Raw genomic sequence first — 21,514 nt, 5'->3', positions numbered from 1 at the left:
GGCGAACTCATTGTCCGGGTCTGGTGAGACTATTCACTTTTACTAAAGAAGGAAACATTACATTACGCCCTATGTTGCCGGGTTAGGCTCCGGCTCCCCGCGACCCCGTATGGGACAAGCGGTTCAGACAATATGTGTGTGTGTGTGTGTGTGTGTGTGTGTGTGTGTGTGAAACATTACACCAGTGCTGCTGGGCTTCTGGGCACCTGCACTAAAATTATTGCTATAATGTGAGCGTATTATTGTGTCTGTAATTTCTGCTGATCTGCATTAACTCCTCAACTAAACAAAATGAGCTGCACATCCACTAAGGGTGTCCAGCCGAATGGGTGGTAAAACGTACTGTAACTGAACAGTACTTTGAAAGTTTTAGAGCTAATTAGATGTAACAAAAGAATTTCACTGTAGTTTATTATTGTTAGTTTATTGTTCCACTCAGAATTCTTTTCCAACAAATACCAGTAAAAATGGCACACAACACGGGCTATTGACACAACAACAAAACTGCAGTAATAGTAAGATCTGTGTATTGAAATAAAGTGGTTTGAAAAAAGGGATCCGTATTTTACAGCAGCAAGTTCAACGCAGGTTGAGATGTACAAAAACAAATTAGAGAACAGGTACAGAATACAGTCTCGTAGCAGGAAAAAAAACCAAGAAAAACCGCATTGCCGCAATCACAGTAACATTACCATATAAAAATAAAATAAAAAAAGAACATGTAAACTTAATTGGCTGTTGACCAAACTGGCATCATGTGCTGTAATCACTGCGATCAGTTTTCCATGGTAAATGCTTATCTCACACAGTACCATCATCCTGACAGTCTCACATGGCACTATTTTCCCTGAGTATTCACTCCGTGGGATTTAAAGAAGTAAGTGGGTCACACATAAACAACACACACAGTGTAAAAAATCTATATAAATGAGTATCAAAATATATATTTTTTATCACAAAACATTATGATCGCACATGTTTGTATTCAGAAGTGTGCGGTGAAATAACTCTGACCATTCCTTTATGTGTTGAATTTACAGTTAAAAAATAACTGTAGCTTTCGTGAGAATGGCATGTGGTTATTTGATTCTTATGGAAATTTGTAATAACACAGTAATATCACACATATGTAGCAGTCCACACAATGAGTTATAAAGCTGCCTTAAAGTGTTGGACATTGTTGGACAAACTGTACTTGTCAGTAAACGCAGATCATGTTGCGCACTTCATATTTCAAACATGACATAGTATCTGTGAATCTCTGCCTCCCTCCGGAATTTGTAAATTCCTTTCTACGTATGTCTCCCTTCCAAGAGCAACGAGGTCATCGTCTCGGTTTTCTTGTTTTTGTCACAGTGTTGAATGGCTTTACCAAGCTGCCCAATTGACCGGTTCTAGCACCTCCACACATCACACACCCAGGTCCCCAGTGCCAACCTCACAAACTGGTAAAGGGCCTTTATGGGCTGGCAGAGGGCTGTAGGGGGTCAGTTTCCTGCAGACTTCCCAGCACTGACACAGCACTGTCCAGGGAAAGCCCGGAAAGTCTGTGTGCTCTAATGCCCCTGTGGCCCTGAGGTCCCAGCATCCTTGCCCATAAACCTGCCTGCAGCCCCACTGCCCAGGATTTGGCTCCTGAACGAGTAGCAAGCAGCTCCGCAACAAGGTCAGAGCTCCTACAGGGCAGGCTGTACAGAGTCAAACCTCTAAAAGGTTCTGGGAGGGGCTGTTTGCTCTGCAGAGGTAGGGCAGGCAGCGATTCAAACTGTACCAGGGCAAAGCGCTCCCCAGCATGACCCTGTTGGCAGTCTGATAGAATGCAGCCCAGCGCTGCTGTGAAGACATCTGAATATGGGGAGCACCGGGGGGCAGCCTTCCCATGGGTGGTGTGGCAATTCTCGATGGCCAAGGCCCAATCTTCAGCATGCTGCATAGCGGTGCGTGTGAGGACCAGCACCACCTTGCCGCCGCACCGTCGCTGACGCTCCAGCTGCGAATGCAGCCACGGCACGGGTCCCAGAGAGCACACATCAGCTCGGCTCCACAGATCCCCGCTCACACTGAAGCCAGCTGTCGACAGCCAGGAGCCCAGCCAGCAAATGAGCCCTGGTAGGGCTTCTTCTGGGTCTGGGGGGTACAGGAGCACCACATGTCCACCTTGCAGGTTTCCTGTGAGAGGAAGCAGAAGCATGAGCCCTGCATGTAGAACCTCTGCCGACTTTGTTCAGTGTCACTGGAGTCAGAACTTGTGTCTGCACAGTAGTGTCCAAACCAGGATAGGAGTAAGTACAGAGCAATGGGGGAGATACAGGTAATCCACTTTACAGGGAGGAATTAAAGACCTTAAAGAACAAGACCTTCAACTAAACAACTGCTATTTCAGAACGCTAGACTGGAATCGGTTATGTGCCCTTTTGCAAAGGTCAAGTCCAATTGTCCTCAGTGGTACATCCTTCTGTTGATGAAAATAAAAGTTAATGTGATACAGCAGGGGGGGTGCGGTGGCGCAGTGGGTTGGACCGCAGTCCTGCTCTCCGGTGTGTCTGGGGTTCGAGTCCTGCTTGGGGTGCCTTGTGGCGGACTGGCGTCCCGTCCTGGGTGTGTCCCCTTCCCCCTCCGGCCTTACGCCCTGTGTTGCCGGGTAGGCTCCGGTTCCCCGTGACCCCGTAAGGGACAAGCGGTTCTGAAAATGTGTGTGTGTGTGTGTGTGTGTGATACAGCAGAGCAACACGCTTTCTTGTTTCATGTCATTAGACTCTTCACATTGTTGGCTTGCCATAAAGAACTTGTTGATTTCACAAACTGAAAATCACCATGACTTCAAGAAACGTAGCTAGAGAATGTCTCGAAAAACATCTGTAAATATCTGAGAAATTGGGAGATGATGTCTACTAGGAATACTCCATCTGAACAATGATGCTTTACAGTTTGAAAGCAGCTTACTGTATATTCATGTGTTTCATCCTTATGAAGGGCCAGGCCGTGTTTTTTTCATCTTTTGGCCGACTGACACGCAACAATGAAAGCTGGTTTCACTTGAATGCAGCCATTCTACTCTAATAATGGAGCCATTATCTTGAAGGCCTTTCCCAGCAGTTCTTCAGTTCATCTTTGAGGAACACAGCCCAGCTCTGAGTTCAGACGAAGTGCGTTATGCCATTAAAGTGACAGGGTCAGGGACACGCTTGATGGAAAATGTAACACATGCTCTGGATTTTCTAGTTAATGTGAATTTTTAGACGTGTGAATTATCTAAAATTATGCTGATACCTTTGTTGATGACTACTTGCTAGGAGATGTAGTTTGTGATAGACTGTTCAAGATTCAAGATTCAAGAGGAGTACACAGCTGGACAGTACATCTCAGTAAATTGCTTTTATGTGTCACGGATTTCAGTCTCGGGGTAATTGTGTGATGAAGAGATAGATAGAAAAAAGGTTTGTGGCCACTAAAAGGTTTACCTGCTCGGTTTCTGCCTGATCATTAGAGCAGAGTACAGCACAGCTAAACGCAAAATACCATAAATTACATTCCACTTCCTAAATGACATTTCAGACTTTCTTTTCTCATCATCCATCCATCCATCCATCCATCCATCCATCCATCCATCTTCCTCCGCTTATCCGGGACCGGGTCGCGGGGGCAGTAGTCCAAGCAGAGCCCCCCAGACTTCCCTCTCCCCGCACACCTCCTCCAGCTCCTCTGGGGGAACCCCAAGGCGTTCCCAGGCCAGCTGGAAGACATAGTCTCTCCAACGTGTCCCGGGTCTGCCCCGAGGCCTCCTTCCAGTGGGACATGCCCGGAACACCTCCCGAGGGAGGCGTCCAGGAGGCATCTGGAACAGATGCCCCAACCACCTCAACTGGCTCCTCTCGATGCGGAGGAGCAGCGGTTCTACTCCGAGCTTCTCCCGGGTTACTGAGCTCCTCACCCTATCCCTAAGGGTGCGCCCAGCCACTCTGCGGAGGAAACTCATTTCTGCTGCTTGTATCCGCAATCTCATTCTTTCGGTCATGATCCAGAGTTCATGACCATAGGTGAGGGTAGGAACGTAGATCGTAGATCATAGAATTGAGAGCTTCGCCTTACAACTCAGCTCCTTCTTCACCACAACAGACCGGTACAACAACCGCATTACTGCGGACGCTGCACCGATCCGTCTGTCAACCTGCCGCTCCATTTTTCCCTCACTCGTGAACAAGACCCCGAGATACTTAAACTCCTCCACTTGAGGGAGCAACTCCCCCCTAACCCGGAGGGGGCAATCCACCTTTCTCTGACTGAGAACCATGGCCTCGGATTTGGAGGTGCTGATTCTCATCCCCGCCGCTTTGCACTCGGCTGCAAACCTCTCCAGTGCACGCTGTAAGTCTTGATTCGATGAAGCCAACAGAACCACATCGTCCGCAAAAAGCAGAGACGAGATCCTGCGGCCACCAAAACAGACACCCTCCGTTCCCTGACTGCGCCTAGAAATCCTGTCCATGAAGATAATGAACAGAATCGGTGACAAAGGGCAGCCCTGGCGGAGTCCAACATGCACCGGGAACAGGTCTGACTTACTGCCGGCAATGCGAACCAAGTTCCTGCTCCGGTCATATAGGGAATGAACAACACGTAGCAGTGAGCCCTGAACCCCATAATCCTGAAGTACCTCCCACAGGATCCCACAAGGGACACGGTCGAATGCCTTCTCCAGGTCCACAAAACACATATGGACTGGTTGGGCAAACTCCCATGAACCCTCCAACACCCTAGTGAGGGTATAGAGCTAGTCCAGTGTTCCACGGCCAGGGCGAAAACGGTATTGCTCTTTCTGAATCCGAGGTTCGACTATTGGTCGGATTCTCCTCTCCAGTACCCCGGCATAGACTTTCCCAGGGAGGCTAAGGAGTGTGATCCCCCTATAGTTGGAACACAATCTCCGGTCCCCCTTCTTAAAAAGAGGGACCACCACCCCGGTCTGCCAATCCAGAGGCACCGTTCCCAAGCTCCACGCAATGCTGAGAGGCGTGTCAGCCAAGACAGCCCCACAACATCCAGAGACTTGAGAAACTCGGGGCGGATTTCATCCACCCCCAGAGCCTTGCCACCGAGGAGTTTTTTGACTACCTCAGCAACTTCAGCCAGGGTAATGGACGAGCCCCCTCCGAGTCCCCGGCCTCAGCTTCCTCTACAGAAGGCATGTTGGAGGGATTGAGGAGATCTCAAAGTACTCCTTCCACCGCCCGAGGACATCCTCAGCTGAGGTCAGCAGCGCACCACTTCCACTGTAAACAGTGTTGGCGGAACACCGCTCCCCCCCTCCGTCCTCTGACGGTTTGCCAGAATCTCTTTGAGGCCGACCGAAAGTCTTCCTCCATGGCCTCGCGAACTCCTCTCAGGCCTGAGTTTTTTGCCGCGGCGACTGCCAGAGCCGCATTCTGTCTGGCCCGCCGGTACCCGTCAGCTGCTTCAGGAGTCCCATGAGCCAGCCAGGCCCGATAGAACTCTTTCTTCAGCTTGACGGCATCCCTTACCTCCGGTGTCCACCACCGTGTTCGGGGATTGCCGCCGCGACAGGCGCCGGAGACTTTATGGCCGCAGCTCAGAACCACCGCCCCGATAATGGAGGTGTGGAACACAGTCCATTCGGACTTAATGTCCCCAGTCTCCCTCGGGACCTGGTTGAAGCTCTGTCGGAGGTGGGAGTTGAAGACCTCTCTGACAGGGGCCTCCGCCAAACGTTCCCAACAGACCCTCACTATGTGTTTGGGCCTGCCAGGTCTGTCCAGCTTTTTCCCCCGCCATGGAATCCAACTCACCACCAGGTGGTGATCAGTTGACAGCTCAGCCCCTCTCTCCACCCGAGTGTCCAAGACATATGGCCGAAGGTCAGAAGAAACGAATACAAAGTCGATTATCGACCTCCGACCTAGGGTGTCCTGGTGTCAAGTGCACTGATGGACACCTTTATGCATGAACATGGTGTTTGTTATGGATAAACCGTGACTAGCACAGAAATCCAATAACTACTCACTGCTCGGGTTCAGATCAGGGAGGCCGTTCCTCCCAATCACGCCCCTCCAGGTATCACTGTCGCTGCCCACGTGGGCGTTAAAGTCCCCCAGTAGAACGACAGAGTCCCCAGTGGGAGCGCTTTCCAGCACGCCCCCCAGGGACTCTAAAAAGGCCGGGTACTCTGCACTGTCGCTAGGCGCATAAGCACAAACAACAGTGAGAGACCGTTCCCTGACCCGAAGGCGCAGGGAGACAACCCTCTCCTTCACCGGGGTAGACTCCAACACATGGCGGCTGAATTGGGGGGCTATTAATAAGCCCACACCCACCCGCCGCCTCTCACCCTGGGCAACGCCAGAATAGTGGAGAGTCCACCCTTGGTCGAGAAGAGTGGTTCCAGAACCCAAGCTGTGAGTGGAAGTGAGCCCGACTATATCTAGACGGTATCTCTCAACTTCCCGCACCAGCTCAGGCTCCTTCCCCGCCAGTGAGGTGACATTCCAATTCCCAAAAGCCAGAGTTGGCGCCCGAGGTTTGGGTCGGCCGGGCACTCGGCCCCAACCATCACCCAAATCACCATGCACCGGCCCTTTACGGCCTCTCTGGCAGGTGGTGAGCCCACCGAAGAGTGGCTCCACGTCTTGGCTTCGGGCTGAGCCCGGCCAGGCCCCGTGGGCATAGACCTGGCCACCAGGCACTTGCATGCGAGCCCCCCCCCCCCCCCAGGCCTGTCTCCAGGGTGGGGTCCCGGTGACCCCATACTGGGCAGGGTAAACAAGAACCTTGATTTTATAGTCATAAGGGGGTTTTGAACCACACTTTGTCTTGTCTGTCACCCAGGACCTGTTTGCCATGGGAGACCCTACCAGGGGCATATAGCCCCAGGCAACATAGCTCCTGAGGTCATTCAGGCACTCAAACCCCTCCACCACATTAAGGTGGCAGTTCACGGAGGCATCTTTTCTCATCAAGTTGATGCTTTTCTCCAAAGCATTTTACAATGTTAGGATACTTACAGCATTTAACCAATTTATCCACACACACACACATTTCCAGAACCGCTCGTCCCATACAGGGTCACGGGGAACCGGAGCCTACCCGGCAACACAGGGCGCAAGGCCGGAGGGGGAGGGGACACACCCAGGACGGGACGCCAGTCCGTTGCAAGGCACCCCAAACGGGACTCAAACCGCAGACCCACTGAAGAGCAGGACCCGGTCCAACCCACTGCACCACTGCACCCCCCTCCAATTTATACAGCTGAGTAATTTTTACCAGAGCAGTTTAGGTGAGGTACCTTGCTTAAAGAGACCACAGAAATGTACAGATGTATGGATGAGTGACCCATTGTAAGTAGTGTATCTAGCAGTGTAAGTCACCTTGGTGAATAAGGTGTGTGGGCTGGTAACACATAGAGTTCATTGGGAGCCACTTTGGAGAAGATCAACTGCTAAGTTAATAAATGTAAATGTAAGAAGTGGGATTTCAACCAACATCTGTTGGGTCCAAAGGCAGCAGCACTAACCACTATCCTACCTCATCATCATTTCCAGACTCTATGCTATTTATCCTTTTGAAAAGAGACTCTAGCAGGTACTTTGTGGAAATACTAGTGACACTTACGTTTTATGCTGTTGGACAGCACACATGACATGAGGATCACCAGGCAGAGCAGCACCACGGAAACAAAGACAGTAAGGCTCCAACGCTTCCTATCAGCTGGAAGAAGATTGTGGAAAGAGAAAAAAACATAGATGATCAGACAAACTGTTTGGTACTGATTGGTTCATGTCTGGTTCAGTGCAATTAGTGTTACATTTTACAGCATTCTGTCATTTCTGTGTTTGAAGATGTGCAGGACATGCACAGATTTTTTTTTTTTTTCGATATCTTTAGACATTACAGTATCACATTATTCCAGTTTATGTAAAATGTTATGTTACACAAGATATGCACATTCGTGTTCGGTAACATTTTAGAATGCTGTTCCATACTTCATAGGTAGTTGATAGGCAGTTATGCAGGAACTAATGCAGAATTAATGGGTAGTGCTGCATTAACACTGCAGTAACTACTGATAACTAATAAGGAAGAGTCATTAATTAATGAGCAGGTAACATTAGCAGTAAGTAACAATTAGTTAATTATTAGTTATATAGTAGTTACTAATAACTATTAAATCCTGCAGTACTAACAACTAGATTATTATTACTTATTTAGTAGTTACTAATAACTATTAAATGTTGTATGCCTGCTGCAGTACTACACATTTACCTGATGCTTTTCTCCAAAGCAGCTTACAGTGTTGAGGTAACAATTATTTACCCATTTATACAGCTGGGTAATTTTTCTGGAACAATTTTAAGGGAAGGGCCTGGGGTTCAAGTACTGCTTGGGGTGCGCGATGGCTCCGTGCTTCTCCCTGCGTTTGCCTCTCCCGGCATCCAGAAAATGGACTGGGCAACTCACCTCTGTTCCTCCCTTGACTTACCTTGAAAACCATGCAGGTGTTACTTACTGCAAATGTTACCTACTGATTAGTTAATGACTCTTCCTTATTAGTTATCAGTAGTTACTGCAGTGTTAATGCAGCACTAACCATTAATTCTGCATTAGTTCCTGCGTAACTGCCTATCAACTACCTATGAAGTATGGAACAGCATTCTAAAGTGTTACCTTCATGTTTGTACGCATCCTTCGTATACCTGCGAAAGGACACTTGTGATCCAGCTCAGCGCTCATGCCCCAAACTTTTGCCTGGACACAGAGGAAGACCGAGTCACACAAATATGTAACCAGATAGATGGTTACAGGATCATAGACATATGAGGTTTTGGACATGCAGAGAATCACACACTCATACATGTGATTGGAAAGAAATAAACAGTATATGCGACTGCACAGATGGACAGAGAGACAATGAAAAGTACACGTGTGACTGGATATATAGAAGTTGAAGGTTGCACACAGATACACTAATACAAAATATGTAGGCAAAGACAGAGGAAAAATAAGCAAGGGCAGTTTCCTACCACAACACAGAGTCCAGGATGAGGGACAATACTGACAAATTCTCCTTTTCCCTGCAAAATTAGAGAGCCATTAATAAAGCTCAGAAGACCCGATACCCTCTGGTTCAAAACAATACTTCAAAACCAAACTATATATTGTAATGAAAATCGCAGTGATTGATATTACTTCTTTAATTCATTTTCCTGGCAGAATATTACAATGTGAGGTTCAATTGCCCAGCTACTTCAATATTTACCTATTTATACACCTGGGTAATCTGTACTGGATCAGTACCTCGCTCAAAGGTACTACAGTGGGATGGATGCACACAGTGCTGTACCCTGTGCTCATGGGAATGGTGTATGCGCACAGCGTTCTTATGACTGACGTATGTACCCAGTGCTCTCGGTAATTCGTCTTGTTGCGCAGTTGGGTCCGTGTCCCCTGCACTTCTTCACAGTTACTCATGGGTGCGTCTATTCGCCTCTTGCACAACCACACATCGGCCTCCACCCTGCAGGGGGCCTCCAGTCTCCAGGAGAGCGCGGTGTGGTCCCTGGTGGTCCGCACAACCTCGACGGACAGGTTTGTGTTTTTCCAGATGTTAATGAGGAACTCTGGGAGAAGGTAAATGGAGAGCAAACGAAAAGAAAAATGCTTGGTTTGACTACAGGAATGTGCAGCATATTAATGTCATATACTACATATGTAATTTAACATGAATTTACAGTGGGCCGGCTTAACAGAGAAAGATTTTTATAGTATTACTGCAGACCGAGAAAGGTGAAGTGTGTACCTCTGCTGTTCTTAAAAGGACAGCTTTCCACACGCAAAGCATCCGGTTTCATCCATTTTGCCTGATTGAAGTGAACAGAAAACACACCAAGGTTTAAACGTAATCCATTCCGTTCATACCACTTAGACTCTCCCTGAAAATGAATTCTACAATGATTCATTTTTTTAGAGCAGAATTAAATAATGATTCATTTTTTTCAAACTAGAGCTGAAGGGTGGTACCCTACGTAAGGATGGAGTGATGGATTGCTCACCGGAACGTATGAAGTATATCAACTATTCTCTGTTTAAGTATTGTGAGTACCACTACTTCGTTAAATGAATTTACCATTTTTTAAACTTTCTGCCAGAATCTGAAGAATCAGCTTTAACCTGTCTTGAAATGTGTCTTATGACCGTAAGTGTCCTGGTGCTGGACACTAAAGCAAATTGTTTCTCTAAATGGAGAAATGTATGAATTTAGAAATGGACAGACTTATGTGTTAAGCAGCTTTCACCAATTGTGACTTAGTGGTAAATGTGACTTTGAAATTAGAAGCAAATCAAATTAGGGATGGATTTCCAACGTTTTTTTCCATGAGTTGAGGAGCGAGAGTACTTCCAATGTACAACTCCGATAGTTGAAAAACACAACACAGACCGTTCATTCTTAAAGATAGGATTGGATAACCTATCAGTTTTGAATACTGATTTTGATTTTGATTGATTGATTGATTTTGACTACCAAAATCATATTGAATAACTTTTGGAAAACAAGCTCTTGGAGCAAAGAGCTGCACTAAGAGATACGCTACAAGGCTTTGGTACCTGAACACACAGGCAGGGTGTGACAGAAGGCAGTGGAATTGAAATATTCTCTGTGTGTTTCTGTAAAAGGAGAAAAAGGTAGGTAAATGCAGGATCGTAGTCCACGGAATTTGTTGTACAATAATTTATTATGTTAAAATTCACATAGTTAAAGTGTTTGCAAACTTCTAAGAAATGTGAAAACCCAGTGGACGCACTGACCAGGGTTTGGAATCTGCAGTCCCCTTTCTCATTATATTTCAGGCACGCTAAGAAAGAATGGTTCCTAGCCTTGCTGTCCAGCTCCAGCCGGGCAACTCCCTTTTCATGGTCAATTACTGCATGCAGCCTGGGAACTGTGGGAGAACCCAGCACATCAGTGGGAAGGACTCACTTAAGTGGTTTCTCTTAATATTTCACTCTCTGGAAAACCGGTTTAAATAGTTCAATTAAAACGTATTCAAATGCATTTGCATAAATTAAACTCCATCACTAAGACTAATAGTCTAATCGTGTAACGATGATTTACCCTGAAAATTACGTAAGACAACTTGTAAACAGTAATCAGTTGACTCTGCATTATTATAGTGAGTTGCAGTTACTCACCATCACACATGTTCACTATTTTGCTTAGGCTTGATTTGCAGACTGAAAGAAAGACAAAAAGAGATTCATTTCTATTCCTCTCTTGAGCTGATATCTCTGTCCAGTGCAATTTCTGTGAAGTACATGCGTGTAGTTTATGCAAAACAGTGATTTTAGAGATTTAGAGATTACTCTCACTACCGCAGGGTCATCATTATTGAAATGTGTCGACTTGAGAACCGCAGAACCCTACGAATTCCTATGTGCTGCAGTCATTTTAGATGAAGTGACACAGTATTCGACGCTGACAGACACTTTTAGGAGGTTAATGGAAATCGTCAAACACATAAACAGCAGGTCTGTTGGCCCTGATTCTGACTGTGCAACAGGGACCCAGTACAGTATAGTGATTTATTTTACTCTTACCTTCCTGCACTGAAGGAATAGTGATGCTTCGGTTCAGGGGCCTGGCAGACACAAACACGTGGCTTCCGAAGGCTAATTTATCAGACACGACCAGTGACAGCCACACCTAAAGATGACACAGGTCCAGCATAGAGAGGTGGGAACAGGGCCATCACTAGTGAGGGAGCAGTGGTGAAAATTCTGGGGGCCTACACCTGAAGAAAGCCGACTAAATTTTAGCAACAAATAATTTAATTTATTTTAAAGGTGGGGAGAAAAATGTTTTAAGGGATGCAGAATTCCTAGTACATCCCTGGAGGGGTGTGTATAGTACTAAGGGTGCACTATGCGCAAACAACTTAATTAACATACTGTTATAATTTGCATAAAACAGTTGCAGGTCTAATTTAATGGTTTTAAACTGGTGCAGATCTGTTTCTGCATTTGATGTTGTGAATGAAAAAGGAAACGCATGGACCCATACACAAATACACTACCTCCGGTTTGTCCTGGTCCTCCACACCAACAGGGGGCACTGTGAACTCTAGTACCTTACACACACTCATGGCGTTTGCAGGGGTGTAACACACTGTGACGGAAGCCTCTGCAAAGAGAAAACAGTAGGCAGTTTCCCAGGGCTACTATCCAATGTTTGAGACCAATAAAAAGAACTGCTCTTATCGATGGGTTTTCGTTCTGACCTGTCACATAGGGGATCATGTTTTCGCCACTGATCCTATCCCTGCTCTCAGAATCCATTGCTGCAGTGCTGCCATCATTGCCATGGTCTGCTGATTCTTCTGAAGGTCCATAGAGATATGTCACATGAAACACATGTAACCAACAAATGTATGAGGTGGACCTATAATTCACATTGGATTACATTTATTCATTTAGCTGATGCTCTTCTCCAAAGCGACTTACCATGTTAAGGTTACAGTTATTAGAGTTACAAGCTTACAATTATTTACCCATACAGCGGGGTAATTTTTTACTGGAGCAATTTAGGGTAAGTACCTTGCTCAGGGGTACTACAGCTGGAGGTGAGGCTTGAGCCTGTGACCTTTGGGAATTTAATAATCATTACATTTACTGCCTGCAATAATTTATTTCTTGTTTTTCTTACAGTCATTTATTGCTTAGCTCATGCCTTTATGCAAACTCACACACACAGACATTGTCTAAAACCGGTTGTCCCGAGCAGGGTCACGGCAAGCCAGAGCCTAACCCAGCAACACAGGGTAACAAGCTGGAGGGGACACACCCAGGACGGGATGCCAGTCCATTGCAAGGCATCCCAAGCAGGGCTCAAACCCCAAACCCACCAGAGAGCAGGCCCTGGCCAAACCTGCTGCACCACCGCACCCTCCTTTAGCCAACCTGAATTACGGTATTTAACCTATTTATACAGTGGGGTAGTCTCCTGGAGCAATGCAGGGTAAATTACCTTGCTCAAGGGTACTACAGCAGTAGCAGGAAGGAGTGCTCGAACCAGCAGCCTTGAGGTCCTCTTATCAGCTAACAGTGGTAGAGACCCGCAGAAGTAGCCTATACACATAGTATACTTTTCCGCAAGTCTTTTTTGCCAAAATGAACATTACGAGAGCATACAGTGATGACCGAAGTCCTACAGTAATGACCAATAGCCACAGTTGATGTACGTACGCACAGCAGTTACTTTTCCAGTGAAAGTTTACACATTTCTTATTACCTTTTGTGATTAGTGAGAGATGAGCTAGAAACTTGGTGACAGCTCAGATGAGTCATAGAACTGCAAGATTACATTCCTGTAATTCCTTCCAGGATTAAAAAAAAACACCTTGTCAGTCAGAAGAGATAGTAATCTTTATGAAGTGTCCTGTCTGGCCGCATGCACGCACCTGATGCGTATCAGCACTACCTGCCTGGCTTCATTAATAACACATTATTTACGGTATTTGCAAAACACCTCTTGTGACAACTAACATGAAATCACTGGGTGAGGTGAGGGAAATTTGTTCAGCCTTGTGATCCCTGCATTATTACTGCTAAAATGTTCGCTGGAGGGATTTAAAGTGTTGAAGAGCTTCTCTATCTGGACTACCTTAATAACACATTAGCAAATAAGAAGGAGGGTGCGGTGGCACAGCGGATTTGGCCGGGTCCTCTTCTCTGTTGGGTCGGGGGTTCGAGTTCTGCCTGGGGTGGCTTGTGACGGACTGGCATCCCGTCCTAGGTGTGTACCCTCCAGCCTTATGCCCTGTGTTGCCGGGTTAGGCTCTGGCTTGCCATGATCCTCCTGGGGATAAGTGGCTTCGGTGTGTGTGTGTGTGAGCTAATGACAACAGGGCGTTGCCATTGTATATTCTTTTCTTTATTCAAGGCAAGACAGAAAGGTAGCCAATCAGAGAAAAGTGAGGCCGACCGGTAGCCAATTAGTGACAAGTGAGCTGACATGTAGCCAATCAGTGAAGAGTGAGCTGACAACTAGTCAATCGTTGAGGCGGACAAGTAGCTGGACAAAGGTTTACCTGGGACAGTGAAATAGGTTTTAATACTCAAACAAGGTGTGCAGTATTTGCTTCCCCAGCAGCACAGCAAAGCCTTGACCTCCAGGTTGTCCAGTTGGACAGGGTCAGCATCCGGTCTGGGCTGCTCCCCATCTGAGCAGAAGCCACATGGACAGAGAGACAAAGGGAAGCATAGACATCAGCACAGCTTTCCAAACACACACACACACACACACACACACACACACACACACACACACACACACACACACTTGCTACGCTGCTTGTGACCCACGCTGTTCAGACAGGGTGATCACCAAGAGCTCATGTGCTGCTCATCTTTTAACAGAGCGACACACACATGGGCTTTCATGGGCAGCAATACCGCGGTGCAGTAAGGTGTGTTCACCGGTGGATGGGTAAACGGTCCCAGTTTTCACATTATCGATGCCCACGATGTCAACATTTTTCATTACATCTCAATGTGAGATCTATGATACCCTTGGATTACAACATTTCCTCATCATTTCATTCCTTAATTAATGCAACGCTTCTGCGTATGCAAGTATTGACCAGAATGATATAAATTCAGAGTGAGCGTGCTTCCTTTTTCAGCACCGGCACGGAGCACTGCCACTTGAAGAAAAGAGCACAAAGCGACGCATGGAGTTATTTTACGATCCCTTGTGCTGCCGTCTCTTCTCGTCCTTCATCCCACCACAATCTTTCGGCGCTCAGGAAAACCACATTCTTCACGTCTGCTCACCTTTCACTGTGCAGTCTGTCAGGTCCTGAGAAAAGACAAGTTATAGCTGGTCATGGTTACAGATTAACACACACATACACACACAAAATAAACCCGAACGGCCGCCGCACTTGATTGACAACTGAAATTGCTTTACATTCCGATAATTTCTTTATGGTTCATTTAGTATTTGTAAACCATCTTCGTCTTTTGTTTTTCTGTGCCTCCGCTGAAAGAAGAAACTGAATGAGCTGAATTTTGGGAATTTGACCTGTATTTTGAGTACCGTATCCAGCAGTGTCTACATGATGTCAACACTCCTCTATTCCTCAGTATTGTGAAGAAACCTCACCACAAAATGATGCATGTTTCTCATGCCTCAGAAGTGTTCAAGTCCATTTAAATGCTCAACTTTTATGCTTTCAGAAGAATTGTAACTGGTTTACCATGTGATGCTTTTGTTTTAGCATGATTTATTGAGGGTGTGGTGGCTCAGTGGGTTGGACCTGGTCCTGCTCTCCGGTGGGTCTGGGGTTTGAGTCCCGATTGGGGTGCCTTGTGATGGACCGGCGTCCCATCCTGGGTGTGTCCCCTCCAGCCTTCCGCCCTGTGTTGCCGGGTTAGGGTCCGGCTCCCCGCAACCCCCATATGGGACAAGCGGTTCAGATGATGTGTGTGATTCATTGAGAATTAAAATATTTGCCCTCCTAGGAAAATGTATGATTCGGGGATAGACTCCGGACCACCGTGACCAGTTAATAATGACACCCAAACGGACCGATATGTGTCTTTGGAACGGCCGAGATGAGAACCGTTGTTCTGATGCACTGCTGTACTGGCCATGTCATGAATTAATGTGTCACTTAGAGCACTCGGTGAGGAAGGTACAGGAGTACGGCTGAGTTTGAACGCAATGTCAGCTCGAACCCTGACCACGGGCTCAAGTCGGACACAGGACCAGGCTGCCCACTATGAAGAAGAGGAACATTGTAACAGGTGAGTAACTCCCAACGTGTGGCAACGAGTCGACAACCACCTCTCGAACCCGTCGGACCAGTGCGCCCCAGAGCAGCTACCTGTTTCACTTCTTCAACGTCAGTGATTTACAGAGCAGCACTTTGTGCTTCGGTCTGATGATTAACAAAAGATTGTGAGAATTTTGTTAACAGGTGGTTACAATAACAATAGCGATTTGACAACAGGCAGGGAGGCTAGAAAAGGGATCTATCACTTGACTTGTGAGGGGCATGTATGAAGACGAAAGCAAGGCAAAATTGTTGGATAACAAAAAAAATAAAACAGTTACACTGAAATTCTCACGTGGAAAGGCGGATTGGGAAACGGATGGAAGAACAAAAACAAAAGAGCGAGAAAACGATATTAAAATGAAAAAAATCAAACTGTCTTGGTGTTTTTTCTGAGCACATTGTTGTGAAACAATGTTATTGTGCATAATTCTTTAACATAAACTTAGTAGTTAAATATTGCATTCAGCAGAAAATAAGTTCAATTATTGATTATATAAGCAAATAACAACTAGAAAGTTGGGTTAAAACAGTTAAGAAATTATCTCAAAACTTAATTTTTCTAATAATGAATGATCGGGTTATTTTTTATTAATTTAACTGACGCTTTTCTCCGAAGTGACTTACATTGTTTAGGTGCTTACGATTATTTACCTATTTATACAGCTGGGAATCTCTTTTTTGTTGCTGGAGCAATTTAGGAGAAGTACCTAGTACCTCGAAGGTACTACAGCTGGAGATGAGACTCAAACCGCAAGTGCTGTTTTGTATTTGACGTCTGTAACGTTTCTTTGAAGCTGAAGAGCATTTAAAAAGTTAACGAATTACTATCATAAGGAAAGTGCTCCTGTCTTTTACAGCCTTGAAAATTGAAAGGCCCGTGGGTCCGGCGTTCGTACCGCCGACATCCGGCCCGAACGTGACCTGCTGACCAGACAGGGCGAGCCCGGCTGATCGCTGTCAACTGTTCACAGAGCGCTGCTATCCGTCCAATTGCATAAGGGTTGCGTGTTCTGGGCGGGTGGATGTGGTAACGCTAGACTGCCAGAGGCTTGTGCTCCTTTACCAGCTTCACGAGTTTTATTTCCTTCTGGATTTTTCCCCGCAATGATTTTGTAATGTGCATTATTATTGCTTTTACCTGGGGCGCGAAGCAGTGTAGGAGTTAAGAATGTAAGCTTTTACTCTGAAGATTGTCGGGTCAAGCCCCACTACTACTGCAGTTATTACTAATAGTCTTAAGCAAGATAATTACCCTGATTTGCAGCAGTTAAAATAGACGTTTTTCTAAACGGATCAAATTAAGCATAGACTTTTCCATAGTAGTAGTTGTTATTTCTCTGGAATGGGCTGGAATCTCATCCGGGGTGTACCCCGACTCTCCTAGCATCCCGTGTTTTTGAGATAGGCTCCAGACCACCACAGCCCTGACTTCAACAAGTGGTTGTCAAAAATGAGCGCGTGAGTAATTGTTATTTCTAATGCTATTTTCCGCTTTTCGCTCTCTATTTTTCGCACATCGGAAAAACTACGGAGCTTCTGAAAGTGCCGGATAGTGCGAGAGAAAATTAAAATGAGTTGAACTGAACAGAATTATTTATAGACATTTTGTCATAGCAAACAATGCGCCTTTCTATCTGTACCATCTGTTATCCCGAGGTATTTCCACTTGCTTAAGCCCATAACCAGATATATAAACAAAGCACAAGACTTGTTCTTACTAGACCATGAATGTTGTCGTTCTCCAGCGTGCGCTATACACACAGAATCCCAGGAAAATTTCTAGCTGCCTATATTTAACTTCCACACTATTGTCCCAGAGTTGGTCCTGATTGACTCCCTGTGCTTCTGCGATGGGCTCTGGACCACTAAGACCCTGCACTGGACAAGCAGTTGAATAAAATAGGGGAAAATGTAGCAAAATACTGGAGTACAAGATGTAGAAAACCCACACACACACACACACACACACACACACACAGGTATACACTCACACCCATGCAAAATCCAAGTGCAATCAAGTGCATCTTCTTAGATGCACGCAAGCCCATATGCAAACTGATGTTCTTTCAAGAGAATGCAAATGAGGCGGCCAGAATGAGCACAGTTTCAAAACATCTCCTTCACCAAGGCGAGTGGGACGTGTTCACAGATTTGGGGTCCCGATCTACAGTTTAGTGTCAACGGCCTCAACTGTCACAAGGCATCCTGCTTCCCCCCGTCACCTAAGTGGGAAAGCGGAGACGTCACCTTGACGTTAACCATCCTCGACTGGAGTGCTGGCGATCAGGTAAAGGAAAAGTCCGTAAATCTGGCGAAAACGTGGTGAAAACCTGCAGAAAAGGCGTTTCTTCATAGATCATTAGAGTGATGCCTTCTTATGGCCCGTGCCTGTAAATTCTGTCACCGTGAGGCTGAATGAGAGCAGTGTGTCCTTCCTCTTCATCACCGTCAACATGTGTCAGACCAGAGAGGAGAAGAAGCCCAGTTTCCATTCATATGAGTCCACAAAGAGTTTTGCCCTACAGCATCCGCACAGCTGGCTGAGATCCAGAGCACGGCAACAAAGTCACGCCAAAGCCACGAGTCCTAAAAGCTGTTCTCTGCTCTTTCCTTTACCCTTCATTAATTGTCATGCTGACCGGAGACACTCTTAAAAATAAAAACAATGGTGTGTGAGTGACAGAGTGAGTATGTGTGTTCCACTGATACATGGATGAGTGACCCAGTGTAAGTAGTGTAAACCCAGCGTGGGTTTCCTCTGGGCGCTCAGGTTTCCTCCCACAATCCAAAGACATGCTGTTCAGGTTCTCCCATAGTGTGTGAGTGAGAGAGAGTGTGTTCCACTGATGTATGGATGAGTGACCCAGTGTAAGTAGCGTGTCTAGCAGAGTAAGTCACCGCGGTGAATGAGGTGTGTGGGCTGATAACACTACATAGAGTTCATTGGAAATCGCTTTGGAGAAAAGCAGCTGCTAAATGAAGTAATGCAAATGTAATATACATGTAAAAAGGTATTTCTTGCACTGCTTCTTGCCAATCCACAGCATCACACTAAATTCGTATACGGGAAGGTATGTGCTTTGTACTGCACGGCAAAAGCTCAGTTCAGAAATAAACATATTATTCTTAATATTAACAATATAATGTAAATATGAACTTAATATGAATATTTTAATTTATTTTGCAAAGATAACTGGAAAATAAATGAATGGAAAACCTCAGTGTGAGCATAATTCATTTTCAATCAATATTACAAAAGTGGTCAGTCTGGCTCAGCCACCAAAGAAATTTCAATTTTCACGTAAGTTTATGATCTGCAGGAGCGGTTTGCCGTGTTGCTGCTGGATCTTCTAGGCGGTAGAATTTATTTCATTCAAGGTTTAGCTATGTTTTGCTATGTTTCATTACTTGATTAAAGTTACATTTAAGCTCTGAAAAAATTCCGGACACGTAAACCAAAGGCGACGTTTGTACCTCGCAAGTGGAACAGCACAGCACGGCGAGGATTACAAAGCAGGGATGAAAGAAAAGGAAGCGCAGACCTTGTTTGCAGGCTTTACCTGTGCACAGGTGAGCTGAGGGTCCTGTTCGCACTCGATCTGCTCCAGCTGAGCAGTGTCACCCGGACTCGGGTCCACGAGGAGCAGGATGGCGCCAAGCAGCCACAGGTTCTCCATCCGCCCACCCAACCGGCCACCTACGTGCCCTCAGATCCAGAGCCAAAAATAAGAACGTGTGTGTGTGTGTGTGTGTGTGTGTGTGTGTGTGGTCAAGGGTTGGGAGTGTTACTCCTTCCTTCCCATTCCTCCCACAGACACACACAGCGCCCTATTCACCTCTCATCTTCCGTCAGCCTAAGGTGTGTCTCACTTCGAGAGCAGCGCAATGTGCCGGCATCCAGCGACGGGTCCATGGGTAAAGCGTGATTCCACCCAGAGACATGACCTCACTCCAGTGTCCTGAAATGCGACACCAAAACATCCCGTAAAAGGAGCCGTTTCCGGGATTCCTGAAAGTGACCTGAGCTGGAGAGGGAGACAGAGGGAAAGAGAGAGAGAGAAAAAGAGAGGGAAAAGGAGAGGGAAAGAAAGAGAGTGAAAGAGAGAAAGAGAGAGAGTGAAGGGGAGAGAGAGACAGAGAGAGAGAGATAAAGAGAGGGAAAAAGAGAGGGAGAGTGAAAGAAAGAGAGGAAGAGAGAGAAAAAGAAAGAGAGATAGAGAGGAGAGGGAGAAAGAGAGAGAGAGAGAGAAAAAGAGAGGGAGAGTGAAAGAAAGAGAGGAAGAGAGAGAGGAAGAAAGAGAGATAGAGAGGAAAAGGGAGAGAGAGGAGAGGGGGAGAGAGAGAGTGAAGGGGAGAGAGAGGAAGAGAGAGAGAGAGAAAAAGAGAGGGAAAAAGAGAAGGAGAGTAAAAGAAAGAGAGGAAGAGAGAGAGGAAGAAAGAGAGATAGAGAGGAAAAGGGAGAGAGAGGAGAGGGGGAGAGAGAGAGAGTGAAGGGGAGAGAGAGAAAAAGAGAGGGAAAAAGAGAGGGAGTAAAAGAAAGAGAGGAAGAGAGAGAGAGAGAGAGAAAAAGAGAGGGAAAAAGAGAAGGAGAGTAAAAGAAAGAGAGGAAGAGAGAGAAGAAGAAAGAGAGATAGAGAGGAAAAGGGAGCGAGAGGAGAGGGGGAGAGAGAGAGAGTGAAGGGGAGAGAGAGGAAGAGAGAGAGAGAGAGAAAAAGAGAGGGAAAAAGAGAGGGAGAGTAGAAGAGAGAGAGAGAGAGAAAAAGAGAGGGAAAAAGAGAAGGAGAGTAAAAGAAAGAGAGGAAAAGGGAGAGAGGAGAGGAGGAGAGAGAGAGAATGAAGGGGAAAGAGAGGGAGAGAGAGAGAGAGAAAAAGAGAGGGAAAAAGAGAAGGAGAGTAAAAGAAAGAGAGGAAGAGAGAGAGGAAGAAAGTAGATAAAGATAGAAAGAAAGATAAAGTGCAGAAGAGAGCGACAGAGTGAAAGAGAGGGAGAGAAAAAACACAGAGACCTTTTAATCATGAATTATTTTCTTACTGCGTTCAGCAAAATAAATTCGACAGTCCATTACGTTCCTAAAACAGGGCAACAATTTTCCAAATGTGAAAATCCAAAATGTTCAGCGGAACAAGATCGTGTGTTGAGAAAAAGAGCACATTTGTCGCGTGAAAAGTGTTCCGCTAACTAGGCCGCAAGGGTTTCCGACGAGTACAAGTGATGTAAACACGGCTTGCGTACTCTGGTTCCCAGGTCTGGGAAGAACAACTCTGGACTTTTCTGGACCGGCGATGTTCTCGTGATGACGTTTTTCACAAAGCGCAGCCGTCAAACGTGTCCCCGCTGTAAATATTTTGTGTCATAATGTCAAAACACATTTCGAGCAGATGTGTGTTTTTAAATATTTCCTCTTGCGCAATAACTACCCACCCCCACGCACACACACCTGTACGCACACAAACAGTCGCCGGTGCGATGACTCCGCGGAACAGACCGGGTCCAAATGGAGCAGCATCATTGCGGACGGACGGACGGACGGACGGACGGCTGACTGAGCGGGGCCGGAATGAGGGACTGGAGGCCAGCGAAGAACTGTTAAAAACAAGATGCACCATTTTCGCAAATTGTGACTGATTAAATTTTATTTTTTTAGGGCGACATGTCACCGCCTACGACA

General features: G+C 46.2%; 1 protein-coding gene across 2 annotated transcripts; it reads right to left on the bottom strand.

The window, feature by feature from the left end:
* Nucleotides 1–433: 433 nt before the first annotated feature.
* LOC108940289 (interleukin-17 receptor C) lies at nucleotides 434–19,842 on the bottom strand. Of its 2 annotated transcripts, none has more exons than XM_018762324.2 (16): nucleotides 19,682–19,842; nucleotides 19,406–19,551; nucleotides 14,839–14,863; nucleotides 14,094–14,225; nucleotides 12,285–12,383; nucleotides 12,081–12,187; nucleotides 11,605–11,710; nucleotides 11,200–11,241; nucleotides 10,816–10,949; nucleotides 10,615–10,674; nucleotides 9,809–9,869; nucleotides 9,409–9,629; nucleotides 9,033–9,083; nucleotides 8,706–8,757; nucleotides 7,624–7,719; nucleotides 434–2,169 (listed from the first exon to the last, which is right to left on the bottom strand). In XM_018762324.2, the coding sequence occupies exons 1-16, from the start codon at nucleotides 19,686–19,688 to the stop codon at nucleotides 1,460–1,462; spliced, it is 2,049 nt and encodes a 682-aa protein (XP_018617840.2). In that variant the 5' UTR covers nucleotides 19,689–19,842; the 3' UTR covers nucleotides 434–1,459. The 2 variants fall into 2 exon arrangements, with proteins under 2 accessions (XP_018617840.2, XP_018617841.2); XM_018762325.2 differs by having other exon boundaries at nucleotides 19,406–19,542.
* Nucleotides 19,843–21,514: the final 1,672 nt, after the last annotated feature.

The sequence above is a fragment of the Scleropages formosus genome, chromosome 2 (genome assembly GCF_900964775.1).
Source record: "Scleropages formosus chromosome 2, fSclFor1.1, whole genome shotgun sequence".
Taxonomy (NCBI): Eukaryota; Metazoa; Chordata; class Actinopteri; order Osteoglossiformes; family Osteoglossidae; genus Scleropages; species Scleropages formosus.
The sequence above is the reverse complement of the archived record's forward strand: the minus strand, read 5'-3'. Positions and strand labels throughout refer to the sequence as shown.